Raw genomic sequence first — 26905 nt, 5'->3', positions numbered from 1 at the left:
TAAGGCTTGATTAACTTCAGCTTTGCTTAATTGGAATTCATTATTGATTCATTAAAACTTCATTTAAATAATTTTAATTTCAGTTAAAATTCAATTTTTGGGGCATTTTGGGCTCAGAAATCTCCAAAATTCCCATTTTGAGCTCATTTGGTTCTCAGAAATTCCGAATTTTCTCCCATTTTCCCAAATTTCCCCATTTTTTAGTGAATTTGCTCTCAGAAATTCCAAACTTCCTCTGATTTTTACAGATTTTTTACCCAAAAAACTCCAGATTTCTGTAAAATTCCCATTTTTCAGCAAATTTCAGCTTCAGAAATCCTAAATTTTCACCAAAATTCCCCCAAATCCTCCCCAAAATTCCCATTTTGCCCCCAATTTTGGTTCTGAAAACCCCATTTTTTAGAAATTTTCCCAAAATTCCTAATTTTGCTCCCAAAACTCCCAGTTTTTTTTAAATTTTCCAAAAATTCTCATTTTCCCCCCAATCTTTTTCCCTCCCAAAACTCCCAATAGTTTAAAAAATTTTCCCAAAATTCCCAATTTTTCTCCCAAAAACCCAAATTTTTTTTTTCAAAAATTTTCCTAAAATTCCTAATTTTGCTCCCAAAAACCTGAATTTTTTAAAAAAAAGTTTTCCCAAAATTCCCAATTTCCCTCTCAAAACTCCCAATCTTTTCTTGAAATTTTCCCAAAATTCCAAATTTCACTCCCAAAACCCCAATTTTTTTTAAATTTTCCCAAAATTCTCAATTTTCTTGCCAAGGGAAATTTTTTTTTTATTTTCCCAAAATATTTTTCTTTTTTTTTTTTAATTTTCCCAATTTAAAATTTCCCAAAATTCCCATTTTCCCCCCAATTTCCTTCCCAAAACCCAATTTTTTTTTCAAAATTTTCCCAAAATTCCCAATATTTCCAAAAATTTCCCCAAAATTCCCACTTTTGCTCCAAAAACCCCAAATCTTTTTTTCAAAATTTTCCCAAAATTCTCGATTTCCCTTCCTAAACTCCAATTTTTTTTTAAATTCTCCGAAATTCTCAATTTTCCTCTCAAAATTCCCAATTTCCCTCCCAAAACTCCAACTTTTCCCATAATTTTTTCCCAAAATTCTTATTTTTCCCCCCAATTTCTCTCCCAAACTCCCAATTTTTTTTTTAAATTTCCCCAAAATTCCCAATTTCCCTCCAAGAACTCCAATTTTTTTGAAAAATTCTCCAAAATTCCCGATTTCCCTCCCAAAACTCCAACCTTTTCCACAATTTTTCCCAAAATTCCTATTTTTCCCCCAATTTCCCTCCCAAAAATCCATTTTTTTCAAAATCTTTCCTTTCTAAAACTCTTAATTTTTTCTGCATTTTTCCCAAAATTCCCAGTTTTTCTCCCAGTTTTTCTCCATCTTCGCCACCTGCGGAGGTTTCGGAGCTCAGCGACCTTCCGGCTTACCTGGCCAGGTGAGAACACCTCGGGCAGCGCCGCCTTCCGAGAGCCCTGCAGGTGAGACACAGGTGACCCCAGGTGTGTCCCAGGTGTGCCCAGGTGTGTTTGAGATGCGGTGTGGGTGTGTCAGGTGTGTCTCAGGTGACCCCAGGTGTGTCCCAGGTGTGCCCAGGTGTGTTTGAGATGCTCCAGGTGCGTCCCAGGTGTGTCCAGGTGTGTCTCAGGTGACCCCAGGTGTGTCCAGGTGTGTCTCAGGTGCGTCCCAGGTGTGCCCAGGTGTGTTTGGGGTGTGTCCAGGTGTGTCTCAGGTGTGTCCAGGTGTGTCCAGGTGTGTCTCAGGTGTGTCCAGGTGTGTTTGGGATGTGTCCAGGTGTGTCTAGGTGAGAACACCTCGGGCAGCGCCGCCTTCCGAGAGCCCTGCAGGTGAGTCCAGGCGGGGTTGGGGTGTGCCCAGGTGTGTCCAGGTGACCCTAGGTGTGCCCAGGTGTGCCCAGATGACCCCCAAGTGTGCCTTGGTGTGCCCAGGTGAGTTTGAGATGTGCCCAGGTGTGTTTGAGATGCCCCAGGTGAACCCCAGGTGTGCCCAGGTGTGTTCAGGTGTGTTTGAGATGCCCCAGGTGACCACAGGTGTGTCTCAGGTGTGCCCAGGTGTGTTTGGGATGTGTCCAGGTGTGTCTCAGGTGTTCCTCAGGTGTGCCCAGGTGTGTTTGGGATGTGTCCAGGTGTGTCTCAGGTGTTCCTCAGGTGTGCCCAGGTGTGTTTGGGACCATCCAGATGACCCCCAGGTGTGTTCAGGTGTGTTTGAGATGCTCCAGGTGAACCCCAGGTGTGCCCAGGTGTTCCCCAGGTGTGTCCAGGTGTGTTTGGGATGCCCCAGGTGACCCCCAATTGTGCCCAGGTGTGTTTATGTGAATGCCAGGTGTGTCCAGGTGTGTCCAGGTGTGTCTCAGGTGTGTTTCAGGTGTGCCCAGGTGTGTCTGAGGTACTTCAGGTGAACCCCAGGTGTGTTTGGGATGCCTCAAGTGACCCCAGGTGTGCCCCAAGTGTGCCGAGGTGTGTCTCAGGTGTGTCCAGGTGACCCCCAAGTGTGCTTAGGTGTGCCCAGGTGTGTTTGGGATGTGTCCAGGTGTGTCTCAGGTGTGTTTTGGATGTCCCAGGTGACCACAGGTGTGTCCCAGGTGTGTTTGGGACCATCCAGGTGTGACCCCCAGGTGTGCCCAGGTGTGTTTGAGATGCTCCAGGTGAAGCCCAGGTGTGTCTCAGGAGTTCCCCAGCTGTGTCCAGGTGTGTCCAGACAGGTGTGATTCACCTGGATAGCTGTGGGCAGGTACTGTTTGATTGGACAGGTGAGCTTAGGTGTGCCCAGGTGGGGTTTGGTCACATGGACAGGTGGGACTTGGCCATCCAGGTGTGTCCAGGTGAGCTCAGGTGTGCTCAGGTGGGGTTTGATTACCTGGACAGGTGGGGTTCGACTATCCAGGTGTGTCCAGGTGTGTTCAGGTGGGGTCTGAGAGTTTGTTCAGGTGTGATTTACCTGCCCAGGTGAGCTCAGGTGTGCCCAGGTGAGCTCAGGTGTGTCCAGACAGGTGAGATTTACCTGCCCAGGTGAGCTCAGGTGTGCTCAGGTGTGATTTACCTGCCCGGGTGAGCTCAGGTGTGCTCAGACAGGTGTGACTCACCTGGACAGGTGTGCCCAGCTAGGCTTTGATTGGCCAGGTGAGCTCAGGTGGGATTTACCTGCCCAGGTGTGTCCAGGTGGGGTCTGAGAGTTTGCACAGGTGAGATTTACCTGCTTAGGTGATCTCAGGTGTGTTTAGGTGAGTTTGGTCACATGGACAGGTGAGATTTGACCATCCAGGTGTGCTCAGGTGGGGTCTGGGATCTTGGTCAGGTGGGATTTACCTGCCCAGGTGTGTCCAGGTGCATTCAGGTGAGGTTTAATTACCTGGACAGGTGGGGTTTGACTGTCCAGGTGAGCTCAGGTGAGCTCAGGTGGAGTCTCAGAGTTTGGTCAGGTGAGATTTACCTGGACAGGTGTGCTCAGGTGAGCTCAGCTGGGGTTTGACCACCTGGACAGGTGAGATTTGACCATCCAGGTGCGCTCAGGTGGGGTCTGGGATCTTGGACAGGTGCGATTTACCTGCTCAGGTGAGCTCAGGTGTATCCAGGTGTTTTCAGGTGGCATCTGGGAGCTTGGACAGGTGAGATTTACCTGCTCAGGTGAGCTCAGGTGTGTTCAGCTGGGGTTTGACCACCTGGACAGATAGGTTTGACCATCCAGGTGTGTCCAGGCGGGGTCTGAGAGTTTGGTCAGGTGAGATTTACCTGGACAGGTGAGCTCAGGTGTGCTCAGGTGAGCTCAGGTGAGGTTTGATTACCTGGACAGGTGTGATTTACCTGCCCAGGTGAGCTCAGGTGTGCTCAGGTGGGGTCTCAGAGTTTGGTCAGGTGAGATTTACCTGGACAGGTGAGCTCAGGTGTGATTTACCTGCCCAGGTGTGTCCAGCTAGGGTTTGATTGGCCAGGTGAGCTCAGATGGGATTTACCTGCCCAGGTGAGCTCAGGTGAGCTCAGACAGGTGTGACTCACCTGGACAGGTGTGCCCAGCTAGGCTTTGATTGGCCAGGTGAGCTCAGGTGGGATTTACCTGCCCAGGTGTGTCCAGGTGGGGTCTGAGAGTTTGCACAGGTGAGATTTACCTGCCCAGGTGTGCTCAGGTGTGTTTAGGTGAGTTTGATCCATGGACAGGTGAGATTTGACCATCCAGGTGCACTCAGGTGGGGTCTGGGATCTTGGACAGGTGCGATTTACCTGCTCAGGTGAGCTCAGGTGTATCCAGGTGTTTTCAGGTGGCATCTGGGAGCTTGGACAGGTGAGATTTACCTGCTCAGGTGAGCTCAGGTGTGTTCAGCTGGGGTTTGACCACCTGGACAGATAGGTTTGACCATCCAGGTGTGTGTAGGTGGGGTCTGAGAGTTTGGTCAGGTGAGATTTACCTGGACAGGTGAGCTCAGGTGTGCTCAGGTGAGCTCAGGTGAGGTTTGATTACCTGGACAGGTGTGATTTACCTGCCCAGGTGAGCTCAGGTGTGCTCAGGTGGGGTCTCAGAGTTTGGTCAGGTGAGATTTACCTGGACAGGTGAGCTCAGGTGTGATTTACCTGCCCAGGTGTGTCCAGCTAGGGTTTGATTGGCCAGGTGAGCTCAGATGGGATTTACCTGCCCAGGTGAGCTCAGGTGAGCTCAGACAGGTGTGACTCACCTGGACAGGTGTGCCCAGCTAGGCTTTGATTGGCCAGGTGAGCTCAGGTGGGATTTACCTGCCCAGGTGAGCTCAGGTGTGCTCAGGTGGGGTCTGAGAGTTTGGTCAGGTGAGATTTACCTGGACAGGTGAGCTCACGTGTGATTTACCTGCCCAGGTGTGTCCAGGTGAGCTCAGGTGTGCTCAGGTGAGATTTCCCTGCCCAGGTGTGTCCAGGTGAGCTCAGGTGTGCTCAGGTGGGATTTCCCTGCCCAGGTGAGCTCAGGTGAGCAAATATATTTCTTTAAATCTTAAAAATTGCAGAAAATTTCCCCAAATCTCCTCAAATTCCTCATTTTCTGTCCCAATTCTGCTCCCAGAAATTCCAATTTTTTTTTTTTTACATTTTCCCAAATTTTCCCATTTTTCAGTGAATTCGGTTTCAGAAATTCCCAAATTTCCTTCCATTTTCCTGAATTTCCCCATTTTTTGGCAAATTCGACTTCAAAAATTCCAATTTTTTTTACAAGTTTCCATTTTTCGGCGAATTCGGTTTCAAACATTCCCAATTTCCCTAAATTTCCCAATTTTTTGGTTCTAAAAATTCCAATTTTTTTACATTTTCCGATTTTTGAATTTGACTCGAAAAACTCCAAGTTTTCTCGGATTTTTCCCCCCAAAAAAAATCTCAAATTCTCACAAATTTCGCTTTTTTTTGGTCACATTTTGGGCTTCGGAAATCCCAAATTTGGGATCCCAAGTTGGGTTTTTCCGACGGAATTTTTTGGGATTTCCAGATGGAATTTTTGGGATTTCTGGGTGGAAATTTTTGGGATTTTTGGATGGAATTTTTGGGATTTCCAGATGGAATTTTGGAGATTTCTGGATGGAATTTTTTGGGATTCTTGATGGAATTTTTTGGGATTTCTGGGTGGAATTTTTGGGATTTTTGGATGGAATTTTTGGGTTTTCTGGATGGAATTTTTTTGGGATTCTTCATGAATTTTTTGGGGATTTCTGGATCCAATTTTTGGGTTTTCTGACAGAATTTTTGGGATTCCTGATGGAATTTTTTTGGAATTTCCGGATGGAATTATTTTGGGATTCTTGATGGAATTTTTTGGGATTTTTGGATGGAATTTTTGGGTTTTCTGGGTGGAATTTTTGGGAATTCTGAATGGAATTTTTGGGATTTCTGAATGGAATTTTTTGGGATTCTTGACGGAATTTTTGGGATTTCTGGATGGAAATTTTGGGGATTTTTGATCCAATTTTGGGATTTCTGACAGAATTTTTGGGATTCCTGATGGAATTTGGAATTTCAGATGGAATTTTTGGGATTTCTGGGTGGAATTTTTGGGATTTCTTGACGGAATTTTTGGGATTTTTTGATCCAATTTTTGGGATTTTTGACAGAATTTTTGGGATTCCTGATGGAATTTTTTTGGAATTTCCGGATGGAATTATTTTGGGATTCTTGATGGAATTTTTTGGGATTTTTGGATGGAATTTTTGGGTTTTCTGGGTGGAATTTTTGGGAATTCTGAATGGAATTTTTGGGATTTCTGAATGGAATTTTTTGGGATTCTTGACGGAATTTTTGGGATTTCTGGATGGAAATTTTGGGGATTTTTTGATCCAATTTTTGGGATTTCTGACAGAATTTTTGGGATTCCTGATGGAATTTTTTTGGAATTTCCAGATGGAATTTTTGGGATTTCTGGGTGGAATTTTTGGGATTTCTTGACGGAATTTTTGGGATTTTTTGATCCAATTTTTGGGATTTTTGACAGAATTTTTGGGATTCCTGATGGAATTTTTTTGGGATTTCTGGATGGAATTTTTGGGATTTCTGGATGGAATTTTTGGGATTTCTGGATGGAATATTTTTGGGATTTCTGGGTGGAAATTTTGGGATTTCTGGATCCAATTTTTGGGATTTCTGACAGAATTTTTGGGATTCCTGATGGAATTTTTTTGGGATTTCTGGATGGAATTTTTTGGAATTTCTGGATGCAATTTTTGGGATTCATGACGGAATTTTTGGGATTTCTGGATGGAATTATTTTGGGATTCTTGATGGAATTTTTTGGGATTTTTGGATGGAATTTTTGGGATTCTTCATGGATTTTTTGGGATTCATGATGGAATTTTTTTGATTTCTGATGGAATTTTTGGGATTTTTTGATGGAATTTTTGGGATTCTTCATGGAAGTTTTGGGATTTCTGGATGGAATTTTTTGGGATTTCTTGATGGAATTTTGGCGAAATTTCTGAAGCTCCGGTGGAATTTTATTTTTTATTATTTTTAAGGAAAACCTTTGGGTCACTTCAGACATTTTCCTGGGTTTTGCTGGAATTTTTGGCATTTCTGGGTGAAATATTTCGATTTTCGGTCAAATTTGGATCTTCCTGACGGAAATTTTGGGGTTTTCAGGGAGAATTTTCCGTTTCTGGGTAAAATTTTAAGATTCTGGAGAAGATTTCGGGAATTCCTGTGGAATTTTCTGGTTTTTTGGGGATAATTTCGGGAATTTTGGGGGTTTGGTTTTTAACCCTTTCCGCTCCTTCTCTCTCTGCTGCCCCAGAATTTTCCTCCCAGAATTCCCATTTTCCCCCAAAATTCCACATTTTCCTCCCAAAATTCCCCATTTTCACCCCAAAATTCCCATTTTCTACCCCAAATTCCCATTTTCTCCCCAAAATTCCCATTTTTCCCCCAATATTTTCCATTTTCCCCCAAAATTCCCAATTTCCAAAAAAAATTTCCCCATTTTCCCCCCAAAATTCCCATTTTCCCCCAAAAATTCCCATTTTCCTCCCAAAATTCCCAATTTCCAAAAAAAATTTCCCCATTTTCCCCTCAAAATTCCCATTTTTCCCCCAAAATTCCACATTTTCCTCCCAAAATTCCCAATTTCCAATAAAAATTTTTCCATTTTCCCCCCAAAATTCCCATTTTTCCCCAAAATTCCCATTTGCCCCCAAAAAATTCCCCATTTTCCCCTAAAATAGCCATTTTTTCCCCCAAAATTCCCCATTTTCCCCCAAAATTCCCCATTTTCTCCCCCAAAATTCCACATTTTTCCAAAAAATTCCCCATTTTCTCCCTAGAATTCCCATTTTCCCCCAAAATTTCCCCATTTTCCTCCTGAAATTCCCCATTTCTCCCCCAAATTTCCCATTTTCCCCCTAAATTTCCCATTTTCCCAAAAATTTCCCATTTCCCCCAAAAATTTCTCATTTTCCCCCAAAATTCCCATTTATCCCCAAAATTCCCATTTTCCCCCAAAAATCCCCAATTTTCCCCCCAAAATCCCCTCAAAAATTTAGGATACTCCTGAGTTTTTTAATTTTTGCCCCTCCCCCCATTTTTTGGGTCAATTCTCCCAATTTTTAGGCCATTTTTCCCTAATTCTGGGTCATTTCCCCCCATTTTTTTAAGGAGTTCCTTCCCATTTTTTTAAGATATTTCTCTCTATTTTCAAACCATTTCTCCTAATTTTTTTTTCCCTGTTTCCTCCTATTTTGGGGTAATTTGTCCCAATTTTTTTGGGGTCGTTTCTCCCCATTTTTACACCATTATTCCCTATTTTTGGGGTGTTTTTCTCCTTTTTTTTTTAGGCCATTTCTCCTCATTTTTGGGCCATTTCTCCTCCATTTTTCCCCTTTTCCTGCCATTTTTCACCTTTTTTTCACCATTTTTTCACCTTTTCTACCATTTTTTACCTTTTTTCCACAATTTTTTTGCCTTTTCCCCCATTTTTAGGCCATTTTTCCCCATTTTTTCACCTTTTTCCCCCATTTTTTTGCTTTTTCCCCCCATTTTTCACCTTTTTTCACCATTTTTCCCCTTTTTTCTCCATTTTTTCATCTTTTCCCCCCATTTTTTCACCTTTTTCGTCCATTTTTTCACCTTTTCCGCCATTTTTTCCCTTTTCCTGCCTATATCTTTTTTTCACCATTTTTTCACCTTTTTCCTCCATTTTTTCACCTTTTTTTACCATTTTTTCATCTTTTCTCCCCATTTTTCCACTTTTTCTCCCCATTTTTCGCTTTTTCTCCCCATTTTTTCACCTTTTCCCCCCATTTTTCACCTTTTTCTCCATTTTTTCTTACCTTTTCCCCCCATTTCTTCACTTTTCCCCCATTTTTCACCTTTTTCCCCCAAATTCCCATTTTTAGGCCAATTTTCTCCATTTTTTCAAAGCAGGGTGGGGGAGGGGATTGAGCTGGTTGGGGAAACTGAGGCAGGGCTGGGGGAGGGGTGGGGGAGGGGCCTGGGGGTGGTGCTGACCTCAGTGACCACTGGTTGGGCTGGCGTTGACCTTTAGGTGACCTTGACCTTGGGTTGACCTTGGATTGGATTGGTCTTGACCATTGGGTGACCTTGACCTCGATGACCATTGGTTGGTCTTGGCTTGACCATTAGGTCATTGGGTGACCTTGACCATTGGTTGGTTGACCTTGACCTCAATGACCATTGGTTGGGTTTGGGTTGACCTTTGAGTGACCTTGGGCTGACCTTGGGTTGGGTTGGTTTTGACCACTGGGTGACCTTGACCTCGATGACCATTGGTTGGTCTGGGGTTCATCTTGACCTCAGTTGACCTTGGCTTGGTCTTGACCATTGATTGGTTGACCTTGACCTCGATGACCATTGGTTGGTGTTGCATTGACCTTTGGCTGACCTTGACCTCGGCTGACCCTGGGTTGGGTTGGTTTTGACCTTGGGTTGGCCTTGACCATTGGTTGGGCTTGGGTTGACCTTTGGGTGACCTTGACCTCAGCTGACCTTGGATTGGGCTGACCTTGGGGTCATCTTGACCACTGGTTGGTTGACGTTGACCTCGCTGACCATTGGTTGGGCTTGGGTTGACCTCAGTTGACCATCGGTTTGGTTGACCTTGGCTTAGTCTTGACCATTGGTTGGTTGACCTTGACCTCGATGACCATTGGTTGGTGTTGCATTGACCTTTGGGTGACCTTGAGCTTGGTTGACCTTGGGTTGGGTTGGTCTCGACCATTGATTGGTTGACCTTGCTGACCATTGGTTGGTCTTGGGTTGGCCATTCGGTCATTGGCTGACCTTGACCATTGGTTGGGCTGGGGTTGACCTTTGGGTCACCTTGATCTTGGGTTGGGTTGGTCTTGACCTCAATGACCATTGGTTGGTCTTGGGTTCATCTTGACCTCAGTTGACCTTGGATTGGTGTTGACCATTAGTTGATTAACCTTGACCTCGATGACCATTGGTTGATCTTGGGTTGACCTTTGGATGACCTTGGATTGGGTTGACCTTGGGGTCATCTTGGCCATTGGTTGGTTGACTTTGACCTCGATGACCATTGGTTGATCTTGGGTTGACCTAAGTTGACCATCAGTTGGGTTGGCCTTGGGTTGGTCTTGACCATTGGTTGGTTCACCTTGATCTCGATGACCATTGGTTGGTCTTGGGTTGACCTTTGGCTGACCTTGACCTCGCTTGGCCTTGGGTTGGTCTTGAGTATTGGTTGACCTTGACCTCACTGACCATCGGTTGGTCTTGGGTTGCCCATGGGTTGAGTTGACCATCGGTTGGGTTGGTCTGGACTTTGGTTGACCATTAGTTGGTCTTTGGCTGACCAGTGATAGAGATGACCACTAGGTTGGCCTTGGCTTGAATGACCTTTGATGGAGATGACCACTGGATTGATCTTGAGTTGAATGACCATTGATAGAGCTGACCACTGGATTTGTCTTGACCTGAATGACCATTGATGGAGATGACCATTGGATTGATCTTGGTTTGAATGACCTTTGGTGGAGATGACCATTGGGTTGGTCATGACTTGGGTTGGCCACTGGGTTGGTCTTGACCATTAACAGAGATGACCATTGAGTTGGTCTTGGCTTTGACTTTTGATGGTTTGCTCTTGGCTTGGGTTGACCATCAGGTTGTCCTGGATTTGCTGACCATTGGTTGGGTTGGCCTTGGGTTGGGTTGACCTTGGCTGACCTTGGGCTGACCTTTGGTGACCTTGGCTTGGGTTGAGTTGAACTTTGGTTGACCTTTGGTTGGGTTGACCTTGGCTTGAGCTTGGCTGACCTTGGCTTGAGTTGGGTTGACCTTTCCTTGACCTTTGCTTAACCTTGAGTTGACCTTTGGGTGACCTTCACTGACCTTGGCTTGAGTTGGGTTGACCTTTGCTTGACCTTTGCTTGACCTTGGGATGGGTTGACCTTGAGTTAGGTTGACCTTTCCTTGACCTTTGGCTGGGTTGACCCCTGGGTGACCTTTGTGTGACTTCTGCTTGACCTTGAGTTAGGTTGACCTTTGCTTGACCTTTCCTTGACCTTTGGCTGGGTTGACCCTTGGGCTGACCTTTGCTTGACCTTTCCTTGACCTTCGCTTGACCCCACTTGGGCTCTCCGGCCCTCTTGGCCCCACCCCCCTCTTCCCATTGGCTCCTCCCCACGGTGGGCGTGGCCAAACACTCCTGGCTCCTCCCCCTCCCCCCGCAAGTGCCTCAATAAACGGAATTCTGGGAAAAATGACCCAAAATGGCCGCGGGAACGCGGGGGGAGGGGTCAGCCCCGCCCCTCCCCCACCCCGGAGTGACCCCCCGCCCCTCCCCCACCCAGGGGACCCTCGGGGACACTCGGGATGGACCTGCGGCCGAGTTTGCTCCGAATTTATTGGTTCTCGCCCCAAATCTGTCACCGCCCGCCGGTGGCCCTGCGGGGACCTCGGTGGCCTTGAGGTGACCCAGGGGTCACTGTGGTGGCCGTGATGTCACCGTGGTGGCCATGATGTGAACACAGGGGTCGTGATGTCACCATGGTGGCCATGATGTGAACACAGGGGTCATGATGTGACCGTGGTGGCCATGATGTGAACACAGGGGTCGTGATGTCACCATGGTGGCCATGATGTGACCGTGGAGTCCAAGATGTGACCGTGGCGGCCAAGATGTCACTGTGGTGGCCCAAATGTGACTATGGTGGCCCAGATGTGACCATGGTGGCCCAGATGTGACTGTGGTGGCCATGATGTCATGGTGGTGGCCCAGGTGCCACCGTGGTGGCCATGACGTCACCATGGTGGCCCAAATGTGACTATGGTGGCCCAGATGTGACCATGGTGGCCCAGATGTCACTGTGGTGGCCCAGATGTCACCATGGTGGCCCAACTGTGACTATGGTGGCCATGATGCAACCATGGTGGCCCAGATGTCACGGTAGCCCAGATGTCACCATGGTGGCCAATACGTGACCGTGATGGCCCAGATGCAATCATGGTGGCCCAGATGTGACCATGGTAGCCAAGATGTCACCGTGGTGGCCCAAGTGCCATCACCGTGTCCCTTGTGCCACCCCATGCTGGGCCAACTCTGTGTCCCCCAATGTCCCCGCCATGTCCCCACGATGTCCCCAATGTCCCTAATTCCTGTCCACAGTGTCCTGCAGCCAGCCCAGGAAGTGACACACCCTGGTGTGACCCTGGGCTGTCCCCTGTCCCTGTTGTCCCCATGATGTCCCCATGATGTCCACATGATGTCCCCATGGTCCCATGGTGTCCCCAATGTCTGTTCCATGTCACCCCAATGTCCCCAAGGTGTCCCCAATGTCCCTAATTCCCTGATGTCCCTGTTGCCATTTCCCCATGTTATCCCAATGTCCCTGTGATGTCCCCAATGTCCCCATGATGTCCCCAGTGTCCCTAATTCCTGTCCACGGTGTCCTGCAGCCAGCCCAGGAAGTGACACACCCTGGGGTGACCCCATGGTGTCACTGTCCCCAATGTCCCCACATTGTCCCTATGATATCCCCATGATCCCACAATGTCCCCAAGGTGTCCCCATGATGTCCCCAATGTCCCCATGATGTCCCCAATGTCCCCAATGTCCCTAATTCCTGTCCATGGTGTCCTGCAGCCAGCCCAGGAAGTGACACACCCTGGTGTGACCTGGCAGAGCACTGATGTCACCCCATGGTGTCACTGTCCCTGTGTCCCCATGATCCCATGATATCCCCATGATATCCCAATGTCCCCAAGGTGTCCCCAATGTCCCCAATGTCCCTAATTGCTGTCCATGGTGTCCCGCAGCCAGCCCAGGAAGCGGCACACCCTGGTGTACACGCCGGGGTGACCGGGCAGGGCACAGATGTCACCCTGTGTCCCCTGTCCCCATTTCCCCACATTGTCCCCACAATGTTCCCATGATCCCATGATGTCCCCAATGTCCCGAATGTCCCTAGTTACTGTCCATGGTGTCCTGCAGCCACCCCAGGAAGCGACACACCCTGGTGTGACCCCATGGTGTTCCTGTCCCCAATGTCCCCTTTATCCCATGATATCCCCATGATATCCCAATGTCCCTGTGATGTCCCCAATGTCCCCAAGGTGTCCCTACAATGTCCCCAGTGTCCCTAATTACTGTCCATGGTGTCCCGCAGCCAGCCCAGGAAGCGACACACCCTGGTGTACACGCCGGGGTGTCACTGTCCCCATTTCCCCACATTGTCCCCACGAAGTCCCCATGATCCCATGATATCCCCATGACATCCCAATGTCCCTGTGATGTCCCCAATGTCCCTAGTTGCTGTCCATGGTGTCCTGCAGCCAGCCCAGGAAGCGACACACCCTGGTGTGACCTGGCAGAGCACTGATGTCACCCCATGGTGTCACTGTCCCTGTGTCCCCATGATCCCATGATATCCCCATGATATCCCAATGTCCCCACAATGTCCCCAATGTCCCCAAGGTGTCCCCAGTGTCCCTAGTTGCTGTCCATGGTGTCCTGCAGCCAGCCCAGGAAGCGGCACACCCTGGGGTGACCCAATGGTGTCACTGTCCCCAATATCCCCATGATCCCATGATATCCCCATGATATCCCAATGTCCCCATGATGTCCCCATGATCCCACGATGTCCCCACGATGTCCCCAATGTCCCCATTGTCCCTAATTACTGTCCATGGTGTCCTGCAGCCAGCCCAGGAAGCGACACACCCTGGGGTGACCCCATGGTGTCACTGTCCCCAATATCCCCTTTATCCCATGATATCCCCATGATATCCCGATGTCCCCAATGTCCCCAAGGTGTCCCCAGTGTCCCTAGTTGCTGTCCATGGTGTCCCGCAGCCAGCCCAGGAAGTGACACACCCTGATGTACATCCTGGTGTGACCTGGCAGAGCACAGATGTCACCCTGTGTCCCCTGTCCCCATTTCCCCACATTGTCCCCACAATGTTCCCATGATCCCATGATGTCCCCAATGTCCCCAAGATGTCCCCAGTGTCCCTAATTCCTGTCCACGGTGTCCTGCAGCCAGCCCAGGAAGTGACACACCCTGGGGTGACCCAATGGTGTCCCTGTCCCCAATGTCCCCTTTATCCCATGATATTCCCATGATATCCCAATGTCCCCACAATGTCCCCAATGTCCCCAAGGTGTCCCCAATGTCCCTAGTTGGTGTCCATGGTGTCCCGCAGCCAGCCCAGGAAGCGACACACCCTGGTGTACACGCCGGGGTGACCGGGCAGTGCACAGATGTCACCCTGTGTCCCCTGTCCCCATTTCCCCACATTGTCCCCATGATATCCCAATGTCCCCATGATGTCCCCAATGTCCCTAGTTGCTGTCCATGGTGTCCCGCAGCCAGCCCAGGAAGCGGCACACCCTGGTGTACACGCCGGGGTGACCGGGCAGCGCGCAGGTCTGCAGCCCCCAGGACACGATGCCCTGCAGGGTGCCATTGCAGGACAGGGGACCGCCGGAGTCACCCTGGGGACAGAGGGACAGAGCGGTCAGTTCGGGGTCAGAGGGACAGCTTGGGGTCAGAGGGACAGCTTGGGGTCACTTTGGGGTCAGAGGGACACACCGGAGTCACCCTGGGGACAGCGGGAGACACCAGGGTCAGTTTGGGGTCAGCTTGGGGACAGAGGGACAGTTTGGGGTCAGTTTGGGGACAGAGGGACACACCGGGGTCAGTTCAGGGACAGAGGGACAGACTGGGGTCAGCTTGGGGTCACTTTGGGGTCAGAGGGACCGCCGGAGTCACCCTGGGGACAGAAGGACAGACCAGGGTCAGTTCAGGGACAGGGGGACACACCGGGGTCACTTTGGGGACAGAGGGACAGATCGGGGTCAGTCTGGGGACAGAGGGACAGATCGGGGTCACTTTGGGGACAGAGGGACAGATCGGGGTCAGTTCAGGGTCACTTTGGGGCCAGAGGGACAGTTTGGGGTCAGTTTGGGGTCAGAGGGACAGCTTGGGGTCACATTGGGGTCACTCTGGGGTCTAGGGGTCACTTTGGGGACAGAGGGACACTTTGGGGTCAGTTTGGGGACAGAGAGACAGATCGGGGTTAGCTTGGGGACAGAGGGACAGTTTGGGGTCACTTTGGGGACAGAGGGACAGTCTGGGGTCAGTTTGGGGACAGTCTGGGGTCAGTTTGGGGACAGAGAGACAGTTTGGGGTCACTTTGGGGACAGAGGGACACTTTGGGGTCAGAGGGACACTTTGGGGTCAGAGGGACACTTTGGGGTCACTTTGGGGTCAGAGGGACACTTTGGGGTCACTTTGGGGACACTACAAAAGCCACATTTCTGGGGGATTTTGAGTGGATTTTGGGGAGAATTTGGGGTGATTTTGGGGCAGATTTGGGGAAGATTTTGGGTGAATTTTTGCAGATTTTGGGCAGATTTTGGGTGAATTTTTGGGCAGATTTTGGGCAGATTTTGGGTGAATTTTGGGGCAGATTTGGGTCAGATTTTGGCTGAAATTTTTACAGATTTTGGGCAGATTTTGGCTGAATTTTTGCAGATTTTTGGCAGATTTTGAGTGAATTTTTGGGCAGATTTTGAGTGAATTTTTGGGCAGATTCTGTTGGGATTGTGGGAGAATTTTTGCAGATTTTGGTAAATTTTTTTGCAGATTTTGGGCGGATTTTGGGGTGAATTTTTGGACAGATTTTGGGTGAATTTTTGGGCAGATTTTGGGGAGCTTTTTGGGCAGATTTCGGGTGAATTTTTTGCAGATTTTTGGCAGATTTTGGGTGAATTTTTTGGCAGATTTCGGGCAAATTTTGGGCAAATTTTTTGGTCAGATTTTGGTTGAATTTTTGGTCAGATTTCAGGTGAATTTTTGGTCAAATTTGGGTCAGATTTGGGTGAATTTTTTGCTGATTTGGGTCATATTTTGTGTGAATTTTTTGCAGATTTGGGGCAGATTTTGAGTGAATTTTTTGGCAGATTTGGTCAGATTTGGGTCATATTTTGGGTGAATTTTTGGTCAGATTTGGGTCATATTTGGTGTGAATTTTTCGCTGATTTTGGGTAAATTTTTTGCAGATATTGGACAGATTTGGGGGTGAATTTTGGGGCAGATTTTGGGGAGATTTTTGGTCAGATTTTGTGTGAATTTTTTGCCAATTGGGGTCATATTTTGGGTGAATTTTTTGCCGATTTGGGTCATATTTTGGGTGAATTTTTTGGGTGATTTTGGTCATATTTTGGGTGAATTTTTCACCGATTTGGGGTCTGATTTCGGGTGAATTTTTTGCCAATTTGGGGTGAATTTTTTGCAGATTTGGGTCATATTTTGGGTGAATTTTTCACCGATTTGGGTCATATTTTGGGTGAATTTTTTGGGTGAATTTTTCACTGATTTGGGTCAGATTTCGGGTGAATTTTTGGTCAGATTTGGGTCAGATTTGGGTCATATTTTGGGTGAATTTTTGGTCAGATTTGGGTCATATTTCAGGTGAATTTTTTGCCGATTGGGATCATATTTTGGGTGAATTTTTTGGGTGAATTTTTTGCTGATTTGGGTAATATTTTGGGTGAATTTTGGGTCAGATTTGGGTCATATTTCGGGTGAATTTTTCACCGATTTGGGTCATATTTTGGGTGAATTTTTCGCTGACTGGGGTCAGATTTTGGGTGAATTTTTCACCGATTGGGTCATATTTTGGGTGAATTTTTGGTCAGATTTGGGTCATATTTTGGGTGAATTTTTTGCTGACTGGGGTCAGATTTTGGGTGAATTTTTCACCGATTGGGTCATATTTCAGGTGAATTTTTGGTCAGATTTGGGTGAGATTTGGGTCATATTTTAGGTCAATTTTTCTCCGATTTGGGTCATATTTTGGGTGAATTTTTTGCTGATTTAGGTGAGATTTTGGGTGAATTTTTGGTCAGATTTGGGTCATATTTAGGTCAATTTTTCTCCGATTTGGGGCAGATTTCGGGTGAATTTTTGGTCAGATTTGGGTCAATTTTTCTCCAATTTCAGGCAGATTTTGGGTGAATTTTTGGTCAGATTTGGGTCATATTTGGGTGAATTTTTCGCCGATTTGGGTCATATTTTGGGTGACTTTTTGGTCAGATTTGGGTCAGATTTCGGGTGAATTTTTCACCAATTTGGGTCATATTTTGGGTGAATTTTTGGTCAGATTTGGGTCAGATTTGGGTCAATTTTGTCTCCGATTTGGGGCAGATTTTGGGTGAAGTTTTGGTCAGATTTGGGTCAGATTTTAGGTCAATTTTTCGCCGATTTGGGTCATATTTTGGGTGAATTTTTGGTCAGATTTGGGTCAGATTTGGGTCATATTTGGGTCAATTTTTCTCCGATTTGGGTCATATTTCGGGTGAATTTTTGGTCAGATTTGGGTCATATTTGGGTGAATTTTTCACCGATTTGGGCCATATTTCGGGTGAATTTTTGGTCAGATTTGGGTCATATTTGGGTCAATTTTTCTCCGATTTGGGGCGGATTTTGGGTGAATTTTTGGTCAGATTTGGGTCAGATTTGGGTCATATTTTGGGTGAATTTTTGGTCAGATTTGGGTCATATTTGGGTGAATTTTTCTCCAATTTGGGCCATATTTCGGGTGACTTTTTGGTCAGATTTGGGTCATATTTAGGTCAATTTTTCACCGATTTGGGCCATATTTCGGGTGAATTTTTGGTCAGATTTGGGTCATATTAGTGTGAATTTCCCCGGTTTCAGTCTGACCTGGCAGGAGTCGACGCGGCGGTTGCTGACGCCGGCGCACAGCATGCTGGCCGTGATGCGCTGCGGGTAAGCTCGGCGGCACTCGGCCTCCGACAGCAGCTGGACGTAGGCGCAGATCAGCCGGCTGGGCAGCGTCACTGCGGGTGGGGACAGTGGCACCAGTGGCACCAGTGTCACCAAGATGTCCCCAATGTCCCCAGAATGTCCTCAGGGTCCCCAATGTCACCAGTGTCCCCCCAGTGTCCCCAGTGTCCTCAATGACCCAAATATCCCCCAATATCCCAAATATCCCCAATGTCCCCAGTGTCCCCCCAATGTCCCCAGTGTCCCCCCAGTGTCCCCAGTGTCCCCCAGTGTGTCCCCAGTGTCCCCCAGTCCCCCCATGTCCCCGCTGTCCCCTCACCCTGCAGTGTGGTCACTGTCCCCCCATGTCCCTCAATGTCCCCAAGGTCCCCAATGTCCTCAATGTCCTCAATGTCCTCAATATCCCAAATATCTCCAATGTCCCCAATGTCCCCAGTGTCCCCAATGTCCCCAATGTCCCCAGTGTCCCCAATGTCCCCAATGTCCCCAGTGTCCCCAATGTCCTCAATGTCCCCAATGTCATCCCCAATGTCCCCATGTCCCCCGTGTCCCCACTGTCCCCTCACCCTGCGGTGTTGTCACTGTCCTCTCAATGTCCCAAATGTCCCCAATGTCCCCAATATCCCCTACATCCCCAACATCCCCAATGTCCTCAATGTCCCCAATGTCCCTCCAGTGTCCCCAATGTCCCCAATATCCCCCAACATCCCCAACGTTCCCAATGTCCCCAGTGTCCGCCAATCCCCCCATGTCCCCATGTCCCCTCACCCTGGGGCATTGTCACAATCCCCCCCTGTCCCCATGTCCCCATGTCCCCATGTCCCCTCACCCTGCAGTGTGGTCACTGTCCCCCCATGTCTCTCAATGTTCCAAATGTCCCCAACATCCCCAATGTCCCCAATATCCCCAATGTCCCCAATATCCCCAATCCCCTGTCCCCATGTCCCCTCACCCTGGGGCGTTGTCCCCAATGTCCCCCCTGTCCCCATGTCCCCTCACCCTGCGGCATTGGCATTGTCACAATCCCCCCATGTCCCCATGTCCCCTCACCCTGGGGCATTGTCACCATCCCCTCAATGTCCCTCAATTCCCACAATGTCCTCAATGTCCCCAATGCCCCAAATGTCCCCAATATCCCCAATGTCCCCTCAATGTCCTCAATGTCCCCAATGTCCCCAACACCCCCAATGTCCCAAATGTCCCCAATGTCCCCAATATCCTCAATGTCCCCGATGTCCCCAATGCCCCCAATCCCCCCATGTCCCCATGTCCCCTCACCCTGCAGCATTGTCACCATCCCCCCAGTCCCCCATGTCCCCATGTCCCCTCACCCTGGGGCATTGTCCCCAGTATCCCCCATGTCCCCAATATCCCCAATCCCCCCCTGTCCCGCTGTCTCCTCACCCTGGGGCATTGTCCCCAATATCCCCAATGTCCCCAAATGCCCCCAATCCCCCATGTCCCCATGTCCCCTCACCCTGGGGCGTTGTCACCATCCCCCATGTCCCGCTGTCCCCTCACCCTGGGGCGTTGTTACTGTCCCCATGTCCCCATGTCCCCTCACCCTGGGGCATTGTCACTGTCCCCAGTTCCCCATGTCCCCTCACCCTGGGTTGTTGTCACTGTCCCCCAGTTCCCGCTGTCCCCTCACCCTGGGGCGTTGTCACTGTCCCCCCATGTCCCCTCACCCTGGGGCATTGTCACTGTCCCCAGTTCCCCATGTCCCCTCACCCTGGGGCGTTGTCACTGTCCCCAGTCCCCACTGTCCCCTCACCCTGGGGTGTTGTCACTGTCCCCAGTTCCCCATGTCCCCTCACCCTGGGGCATTGTCACCATCCCCCAGTTCCCCATGTCCCCTCACCCTGGGGCATTGTCACCATCCCCCATGTCCCCATGTCCCCTCACCCTGGGGCGTTGTCACTGTCCCCATGTCCCCATGTCCCCATGTCCCGTTGTCCCCTCACCCTGGGGCGTTGTCACCGTCCCCAGTTCCCCATGTCCCCTCACCCTGGGGCGCTGTCACTGTCCCCAGTTCCCCATGTCCCCTCACCCTGGGGCGTTGTCACCATCCCCCATGTCCCGCTGTCCCCTCACCCTGGGGCGTTGTCACTGTCCCCATGTCCCCATGTCCCCTCACCCTGGGGCGTTGTCACTGTCCCCCAGCCGGACAGCAGGCAGGCAGCCCCGGCCGGAGCGCAGGCTCTGGGCAGCGGCAATGGCCGCACGCTGCGGTTGATGTCGGCCGGCCGGTCCAGCTTCAGCAAGGCCAGGTCATTGTCCAGCGTGGTGGGGTTGAAGCGCGGGTGGGACAAGGCCAGCGTCACCCGCCGCTCCTGCTCCGTCCCCTCCCGCCGCCGCAGGTCGTCCTCGCCCAGCCGGACGCGGATACCTCTGGGGACAGAGAGGGGACGGTGGGGAGGTTGAGGGGGTTTGGGGACATTGGGGATGTTGGGGACATTGAGGGGATTTGGGGCATTTGGGGCATTGGGGACATCATTGAGGGGATTTGGGGCATTGGGGACATTTGGGATGTTGGGGACATTGGGGATGTTGGGGACATTGGGGACATTAAGGGGATTTGGGGCATTGGGGACATTGGGGACATTGGGGACATTGAGGAGATTTGCAGCATTGGGGACATTTGGGATGTTGGGGACATTAAGGACATTGAGGACATTTGGGATGTTAGGGACATTGGGGATATTGAGGGGGTTTGGGGCATTGGGGACATTGGGGACATTGAGGGGATTTGGGGCATTGGGGACATTTGGGATGTTGGGGACATTAAGGACATTAAGGACATTGAGGACATTGGGGACATTGGGGATGTTGGGGACATTGGGGACATTGAGGGGATTTGGAGCATTTGGGCATATTAAGGGGATTGGGGACATTGGGGACGTTGAGGGGAATTGGGGCATTGGGGACATTGGGGACGTTGAAGGGATTTGGGGACATCAGGGACATCTGGGATGTTGGGGACGTTGAGGACATTGAGGAGCTTTGATACATTGGGGACATTTGGGATGTTGGGGACATTGAGGGGATTTGGGACATTGGGGACATTCAGGATGTTGGGGACATTGGGGACATTGAGGGCATTGGGGACATTGAGGATATTGGGACACTGGGGACATTTGGGGGAATTTGGGACATTGGAGACATTTGGGACATTGGGGATTTGGGGACATTTGGGATGTTGGGGACATTGGGGGGAATTTGGGGGCTCTGGGGACATTGAGGGCATTGGGGCTGTTGGGGACACTGGGGATATTGGGGACATTGGGGATATTGGGGACATTGGGGGTGTTGAGAACACTGGGGACATTGGGGGGAATTTGGGGACATTGGGGATATCAGAGACATTGAGGGCATTGGGGACATTGGAGGTATTTGGGACATTGGGGAGAATTTGGGACATTGGGGACATTTGGGATATTGGGGGGATTGGGGACATTGGGGTGTTGGGGACATTGCAGGTGTTTGGGACATAATGGACATTGGGGACATAGTGGGTGTTGAGGGCATTGGGGACATTGGGGACATTGAGGACATTGGGGACACTGGGGACATTGTGGGGCACAGGGTGTCCCCATGGGGTGTCCCCTGTCCTCAGAGTGTCCCCTGTCCCCTCTCCCCTGTCCCTGCCCTTCTTCCCTGTCCCCAGGCAATGTCCCCAAGGTATCCCCAAGGTGTCACTGTCCCCAAGGTATCCCCAAGGTGTCACTGTCCCCAAGGTGTCCCCAAGGTGTCACTGTCACCTCTGGTTGCAGTGGGCAGCAGTCAGCACCCACTGTGGCCGCAGCGGGACCCTGTCCCTGTCCCTGTCAGGTGTCCCCTATCCCCATGAGCTGTCCCTGTGAGGTGTCCCCATCCCCAGGTGATATCCCCAAGATGTCACCTCTGGTTGCAGTGGGCAGCGGTCAGCACCCACTGTGGCCGCAGCAGGACCCTGTCCCTGTCCCTGTCAGGTGTCACTGTCAGGTGTCCCCTATCCATTTCCCCATTCCCGCAGGATGTCCCCAGTTGTCCCCAAGGTGTCACTGTCACCTCTGGTTGCAGTGGGCAGCGGTCAGCACCCACTGTGGCCGCAGCAGGACCCCCCCGCAGCGCAGAGGGCCGTAGAGCAGCGCCTGCCAGGGCTGTGACATGGGGACACACGGATAGCCACCGATGATCCTGTCCCCGTCACCCGTGGGTGGCAGCGCCACGCAGGTGGCACCGGAGCCATCCAGCACCGCCTGATGGCCCGGGGGACACGGCGGTGGCTGTGACAGGGTGGCACCTGTGGGGACAGAGGGACAAGGGATAAAGGGACAAATGGACAAAGGGACACGGTGGTGGCACCTGTGGGGACAAGGGACAAATGGACAAAAGGACAAAGGGACAAAGGGACACGGTGGTGGTTGTGACAGGATGGCACCTGTGGGGACACAGGGAAAAAGAGATAAAGGGACACGGTGGTGGCACCTGTGGGGACACAGGGACAAATGGACAAAGGGACATGGCGGTGGCTGTGACAGGGTGGCACCTGTGGGGACAAATGTACAAGGGACAAATGGACAAATGGACAAATGGACAAATGGACAAATGGACAAAGGGATAAAGGGACAAGGGGGTGGCACCTGTGGGGACACAGGGACAAGTGGGTAAAGGGACAAAGGGGACAAATGGGTGGCATTTGCAGGGACAAGGGACAGAGGGACAAATGGACAAAGGGACAGAGGGACAGACGGGTGGCACCGTGGGGACACTGGCACCAGGTGTGTCACCCTCACATGGACTTGGGGACAGGCGTGTCCCTTCCGCGGGGACAATGCCACCAGGTGTGGCACCTCCCCGGGGACAATGCCACCAGGAATGTCCCCTGGGTCACCGGGCGTGTCACCTCCACGGGGACAATGCCACCAGGAACGCGTGTCCCTTTCCGTGGGGACAGTGGCATCGGGTGTGTCACCTCCCCCCGGGGCCACCAGGTGTGGCACATTCACGGGGATTTGGGGACAAGGGTGGCACCTCCCTGGGCCACCAGGTGTGGCACCTGGGCCACCAGGTGTGGGGACAATGCCACCGGGCTGTGTCCCCCAGGTGTCCCCAAGTGTGTCCCAGGTGTCCCCAAGTGTGACCCAGATGTCCCCGAGTGTGTCCCAAGTGTCCCCAAGTGTGACCCAGATGTCCCCAAGTGTGTCCCAGGTGTCCCCAAGTGTGTCCCAGGTGTCCCCAAGTGTGACCCAGATGTCCCCGAGTGTGTCCCCGAGTGTGTCCCAGGTGTCCCCAGGTGTGACCCAGATGTCCCCGAGTGTCCCCAGGTGTGTTTCTATCCCTCTCAGGTATCCCCCAGGTGTCCCCAGGTGCCCCCAAAGTGTCCCCAGGTGTGACCTAGATGTCCCCAAAGTGTCCCCAGGTGTGTTTCTATATCCCCCAGGTGTCCCCAAGGTGTCCCCAGCTGTCCCCAAAGTGTCCCCAAGGTGTCCCCAGGTGTCCCCAAAGTGTCCCCAAAGTGTCCCCAAAGTGTCCCCAAGCTGTCCCCAGCTGTCCCCACTACCTGCCAGCAGCAGCAGCAGCAGCAATGACTCCACAGCCCTGAGGGGACACAGCAGGTGACAAAGGTGACCCAACTGCCCCTCCCCCCAGCCTGGCCCCTCCCCCTCCTCCTGCCCCATTTTCCTCTTTTTTCCCAATTTCTTTCCTTTTTCCCCCATTTTTCCCCAATTCCCCCATTTTTCCCCATTTTTCCCCATTTTTCCCCAATTCCCCCATTTTTCCCCATTTTTCCCCATTTTTCCCCAATTCCCCCATTTCCTCCTTTTCCCCCATTTTTCTCCCCATCTCCCCCTTTTTATTCTTTTCCCCAATTTCCTCCCCATTTTTTCCCAATTTTCCCCATTTTTCCTCCATTCCCCATTTTCCCATTTCCTCTCCCTTTTTTTTCCTTTTTCCTCCATTCCCCATTTCCCCCCTTTTTCCCCAATTTCCCCCATTTCCTCCCCATTTCCTCCATTTCTTCCCCATTTCCCTTTCCTCTCAACTTCCCCCTTTTTCCCTCATTTCCTCTCCATTTCCCCCTTTTTTCCCATTTTTCCCCATTTCCCATTTTCCCCATTTCCTCCCCTTTTCCCTCATTTCCCATTTCCCTCTCATTTCCTCTCCTTTTCCCCCCAATTTCCTCCCTATTTCCTCCCCCATTTCCCCCATTTTTCCCAATTTCCTCCCCATTTTCCTTTTTTCCAGTTTTTTCTCCCCATTTCCTCCCCATTTCCCCCATTTTCCCCATTTCCCATTTCCTCCCCATTTCCTGCCTTTTCCCACCCCTATTTCCCCATTTCTCATTTCCCCCCATTTCCCTTTTTTCCCACTTCCTATTTCCCCCATTTTCCCCAATTTCCTCCCCATTTTCCCCCTTTTTTCCAGTTTTTCCCCATTTTTTCCTATTTTTCTCCCATTCCCCATTCTCCATTTCCCATTTCCCCAATTATTCCCAATTTCCTCCCCATTTTCCCTTTTTTCCCAGTTTTTCCCCTATTTCCCCTTTTCCCCCATTTCCCATTTCCCCCAATTATTACCAATTTCCTCCCCATTTTCCCTTTTTCCCCCTTTTTCCCAGTTTTTCCCCCTTTTTCCTCCTTTTTCCTCCTTTTTTCCTATTTTTCTCCCATTATTCCCCATTTTCCCCATTTCCCATTTCCCTTTTTTCCAGTTTTTCCCCATTTTCCCCCTTTTTCCTATTTTTCCCCATTTCTCCCTTTTTCCCATTTCCCCTTTTCCCCCATTTCCCATTTCCCTGCATTATTCCCAATTTCCTCCCCATTTCCCATTTTCCCCTTTTTTCCAGTTTTTCCCATTTTCCCCCATTTCCCATTTTTTCCCATTTCCCATTCCCCCCAATTTTTCCCAATTTCCTCCCCATTTTCACCTTTTTTCCAGTTTTTTCCTCCTTTTTCCCCATTTCCCATTTCCCCAATTTTTCCCAATTTCCTCCCCATTTCCCCCTTTTTTTCCAGTTTTTCCCCCTTTTTTCCTATTTTTCCCCATTTCCCTTTTCCCCATTTCCCATTTCCCCCATTATTCCCCATTTCCTCTCCATTTTCCTCAATTTCCTCCCCATTTCCCCACTTTTTCCCAGTTTTTCCCCATTTCCCCCATTATTCCAAATTTCCTCCCTTTTTCCCAGTTTTTCCTCCTTTTTCCCCTTTTTTCCTCTATTTCCTCCCCTTTATTTCCCATTATTCCCAATTTCCTCCCCATTTCCTCCCTTTTCCCAGTTTTTCCCCATTTTTTCCCAGTTTTTCCCCATTTTTCCCAGTTTTTCCCCATTTTCCCCATTTTTTCCCCATTTTCCCCAGTTTTCCCCATTTTTCCCCAGTTTTTCCCCATTTTCTTCCCAGTTTTTCCCCATTTCTTCCCATTTTTTCCCATTTTTTCCCCATTTTTTCCCAGTTTTTCCCCCATCTTTTCCCAGTTTTTCCCCATTTTTTTCCCAGTTTTTCCCCATTTCTTCCCATTTTTTCCCCATTTTTTCCCCATTTTTTCCCAGTTTTTTCCCCCCTTTTCCCCCTTTTTTTCCCATTTCCCCATTTTTCCCATTTTTTCCCCATTTTTTCCCCAGTTTTTCCCAGTTTTTTCCCTTTCCCCTTTTTTCCCTTTCCCTTTTTCCCCATTTTTCCCATTTTTTCCCATTTTTCCCCCTTTTTCCCCATTTTCCCCCAGTCCCCCACCATCTCCCCCTCATCTCCTCACCCCTCTCCCATGCTGTCCCCGCCGCTGTCACTCTGTCCCCTCCTTGTCCCCAACCTGCCTTTTGTCACCTCGGGGGGGGGAGGGGCCGCTGGGGCTGGGGGAGGGGCGGCGCCGCTCCTGCCTCAGTTTCCCCAGCTCTCGCTAATCCCGGACGCTCTGAGTCAGCCGCTCCGCCCACTTCGGCCCACTTCGGCCCCCTTCGGCCCACTTCGGCCCCCTTCGGCCCCCTTCGGCCCCCTTCGGCCCACTTCGGCCCACTTCGGCCCCCTTCGGCCCACTTCGGCCCACTTCGGCCCACTTCGGCCCACTTCGCCTCCAGCCCGCTCCCCATTTGCTCGTTTTTCCCCCTTTTTTCCCCCAATTTTCCACGATCTTCCCTCATTTTTCCCCCTTTTTTTCCTTTTATTTTTGATCATTTTCCCCTTTTCTCCCAATGTTCCATGCTTTTGCCTCATTTTTCCCGGATTTTCCCTTTTTTTGGGATCATTTCCCCCTTTTTTTCCCGAATTTTCCACGATTTTTCCTCATTTTTCCTCATTTTTCCCCATTTTTTCCACGATTTCCCCTCATTTTTCCCCAGTTTCCTCCTTTTTTCGATCATTTTTCCCTCATTTTCCCGGATTTTCCCTTTTTATGGATCATTTTTCCCCTTTCTCTCCTGCATTTTCCATAATTTTGCCTCATTTTCCCCCAGTTTTCCCCTTTTTTCCTTTTATTTTTGATCATTTTCCCCTTTTCTCCCAATTTTCCATGCTTTTGCCTCATTTTCCCGGATTTTCCCCTTTTATGGATCCTTTTTCCCCTTTTCCCAGAATTTTCTCCATTTTTGCCTCATTTTCCCCTTTTATTTTTGATCATTTTTTTCCCTTTTCTCCCAGTTTTTCCAACATTTTCCCTCATTTTCCCCAGTTTCCCCCTTTTTCGATCATTTTTCCCTCTTTTTTCCCAGATTTTCCACATTTTCCCCTCATTTTCCCGGATTTTCCCTTTTTATGGATCGTTTTCCCTCTTTTCTCCCGGATTTTCCACAATTTTGCCTCATTTTTCCCAGTTTTTCCCCTTTTTTCGATCATTTCCCCCTTTTTTTCCCGAATTTTCCACGATTTTTCCTCATTTTTTCCCCTTTTTTCCTTTTATTTTTGATCATTTTCCCCTTTTCTCCCAGTTTTTCCACATTTTCCCCTCATTTTCCCGGATTTTCCCTTTTTATGGATCGTTTTCCCTCTTTTTTCTCGGATTTTCCACAATTTTCCCTCATTTTTCCCAGTTTTCCTCCTTTTTTCCTTTGATTTTTGATAATTTTTCCCTTTTCTCCCAGTTTTTCCACGCTTTTGCCTCATTTTTCCCCAGTTTTTTCCTTTTTATGGATCGGTTTTCCCTCCTTTCTCCAGCATTTCCCACAATTTTG

At 49.8% G+C, this 26905-nt stretch overlaps 1 protein-coding gene and 2 long non-coding RNA genes across 9 annotated transcripts; 1 reads left to right on the top strand and 2 right to left on the bottom strand.

The window, feature by feature from the left end:
* Nucleotides 1–8984: 8984 nt before the first annotated feature.
* Nucleotides 8985–10498, bottom strand: LOC146423602 (uncharacterized). 7 transcript variants are annotated; one of them, XR_014847438.1, is made up of 5 exons: nucleotides 10101–10498; nucleotides 9910–9957; nucleotides 9355–9414; nucleotides 9147–9269; nucleotides 9016–9069 (listed from the first exon to the last, which is right to left on the bottom strand). It is a non-coding gene; the product is annotated as an uncharacterized LOC146423602 (long non-coding RNA). The 7 variants fall into 7 exon arrangements; XR_014847437.1 differs by lacking the exon at nucleotides 9910–9957; XR_014847435.1 differs by lacking the exons at nucleotides 9147–9269; nucleotides 9910–9957 and having other exon boundaries at nucleotides 8985–9069; nucleotides 9324–9414.
* A 404-nt stretch (nucleotides 10499–10902) lies between these two features.
* Nucleotides 10903–11208, top strand: LOC146423601 (uncharacterized). Its single transcript, XR_014847434.1, has 2 exons — nucleotides 10903–10945; nucleotides 10983–11208. It is a non-coding gene; the product is annotated as an uncharacterized LOC146423601 (long non-coding RNA).
* A 3026-nt stretch (nucleotides 11209–14234) lies between these two features.
* LOC146423600 (kallikrein-14-like) lies at nucleotides 14235–25551 on the bottom strand. Its single transcript, XM_085044604.1, has 6 exons — nucleotides 25498–25551; nucleotides 23306–23343; nucleotides 21811–22045; nucleotides 19898–20151; nucleotides 17677–17813; nucleotides 14235–14441 (listed from the first exon to the last, which is right to left on the bottom strand). Exons 1-6 carry the CDS (start codon nucleotides 25506–25508, stop codon nucleotides 14289–14291), a joined length of 828 nt encoding a protein of 275 aa, XP_084900730.1. The 5' UTR covers nucleotides 25509–25551; the 3' UTR covers nucleotides 14235–14288.
* Between the last annotated feature and the right edge of the window lie 1354 nt (nucleotides 25552–26905).

The sequence above is a fragment of the Lichenostomus cassidix genome, unplaced genomic scaffold (assembly GCF_008360975.1).
Source record: "Lichenostomus cassidix isolate B80296 unplaced genomic scaffold, HeHo_3.0 HiC_scaffold_37, whole genome shotgun sequence".
Taxonomy (NCBI): domain Eukaryota; kingdom Metazoa; phylum Chordata; class Aves; order Passeriformes; family Meliphagidae; genus Lichenostomus; species Lichenostomus cassidix.
The sequence above is the reverse complement of the archived record's forward strand: the minus strand, read 5'-3'. Positions and strand labels throughout refer to the sequence as shown.

Excerpts from the sequence above, each read along its gene's own strand:
- LOC146423600 (XM_085044604.1), bottom strand. Across the intron at positions 20,152-21,810 it reads GCTGCCCACTGCAACCAGAG|AGGTATCCGCGTCCGGCTGG; the intron begins GTGACAGTGACA and ends CTCTGTCCCCAG. Across the intron at positions 14,442-17,676 it reads GCCGCGTCGACTCCTGCCAG|GGTGACTCCGGCGGTCCCCT; the intron begins GTCAGACTGAAA and ends CTCTGTCCCCAG.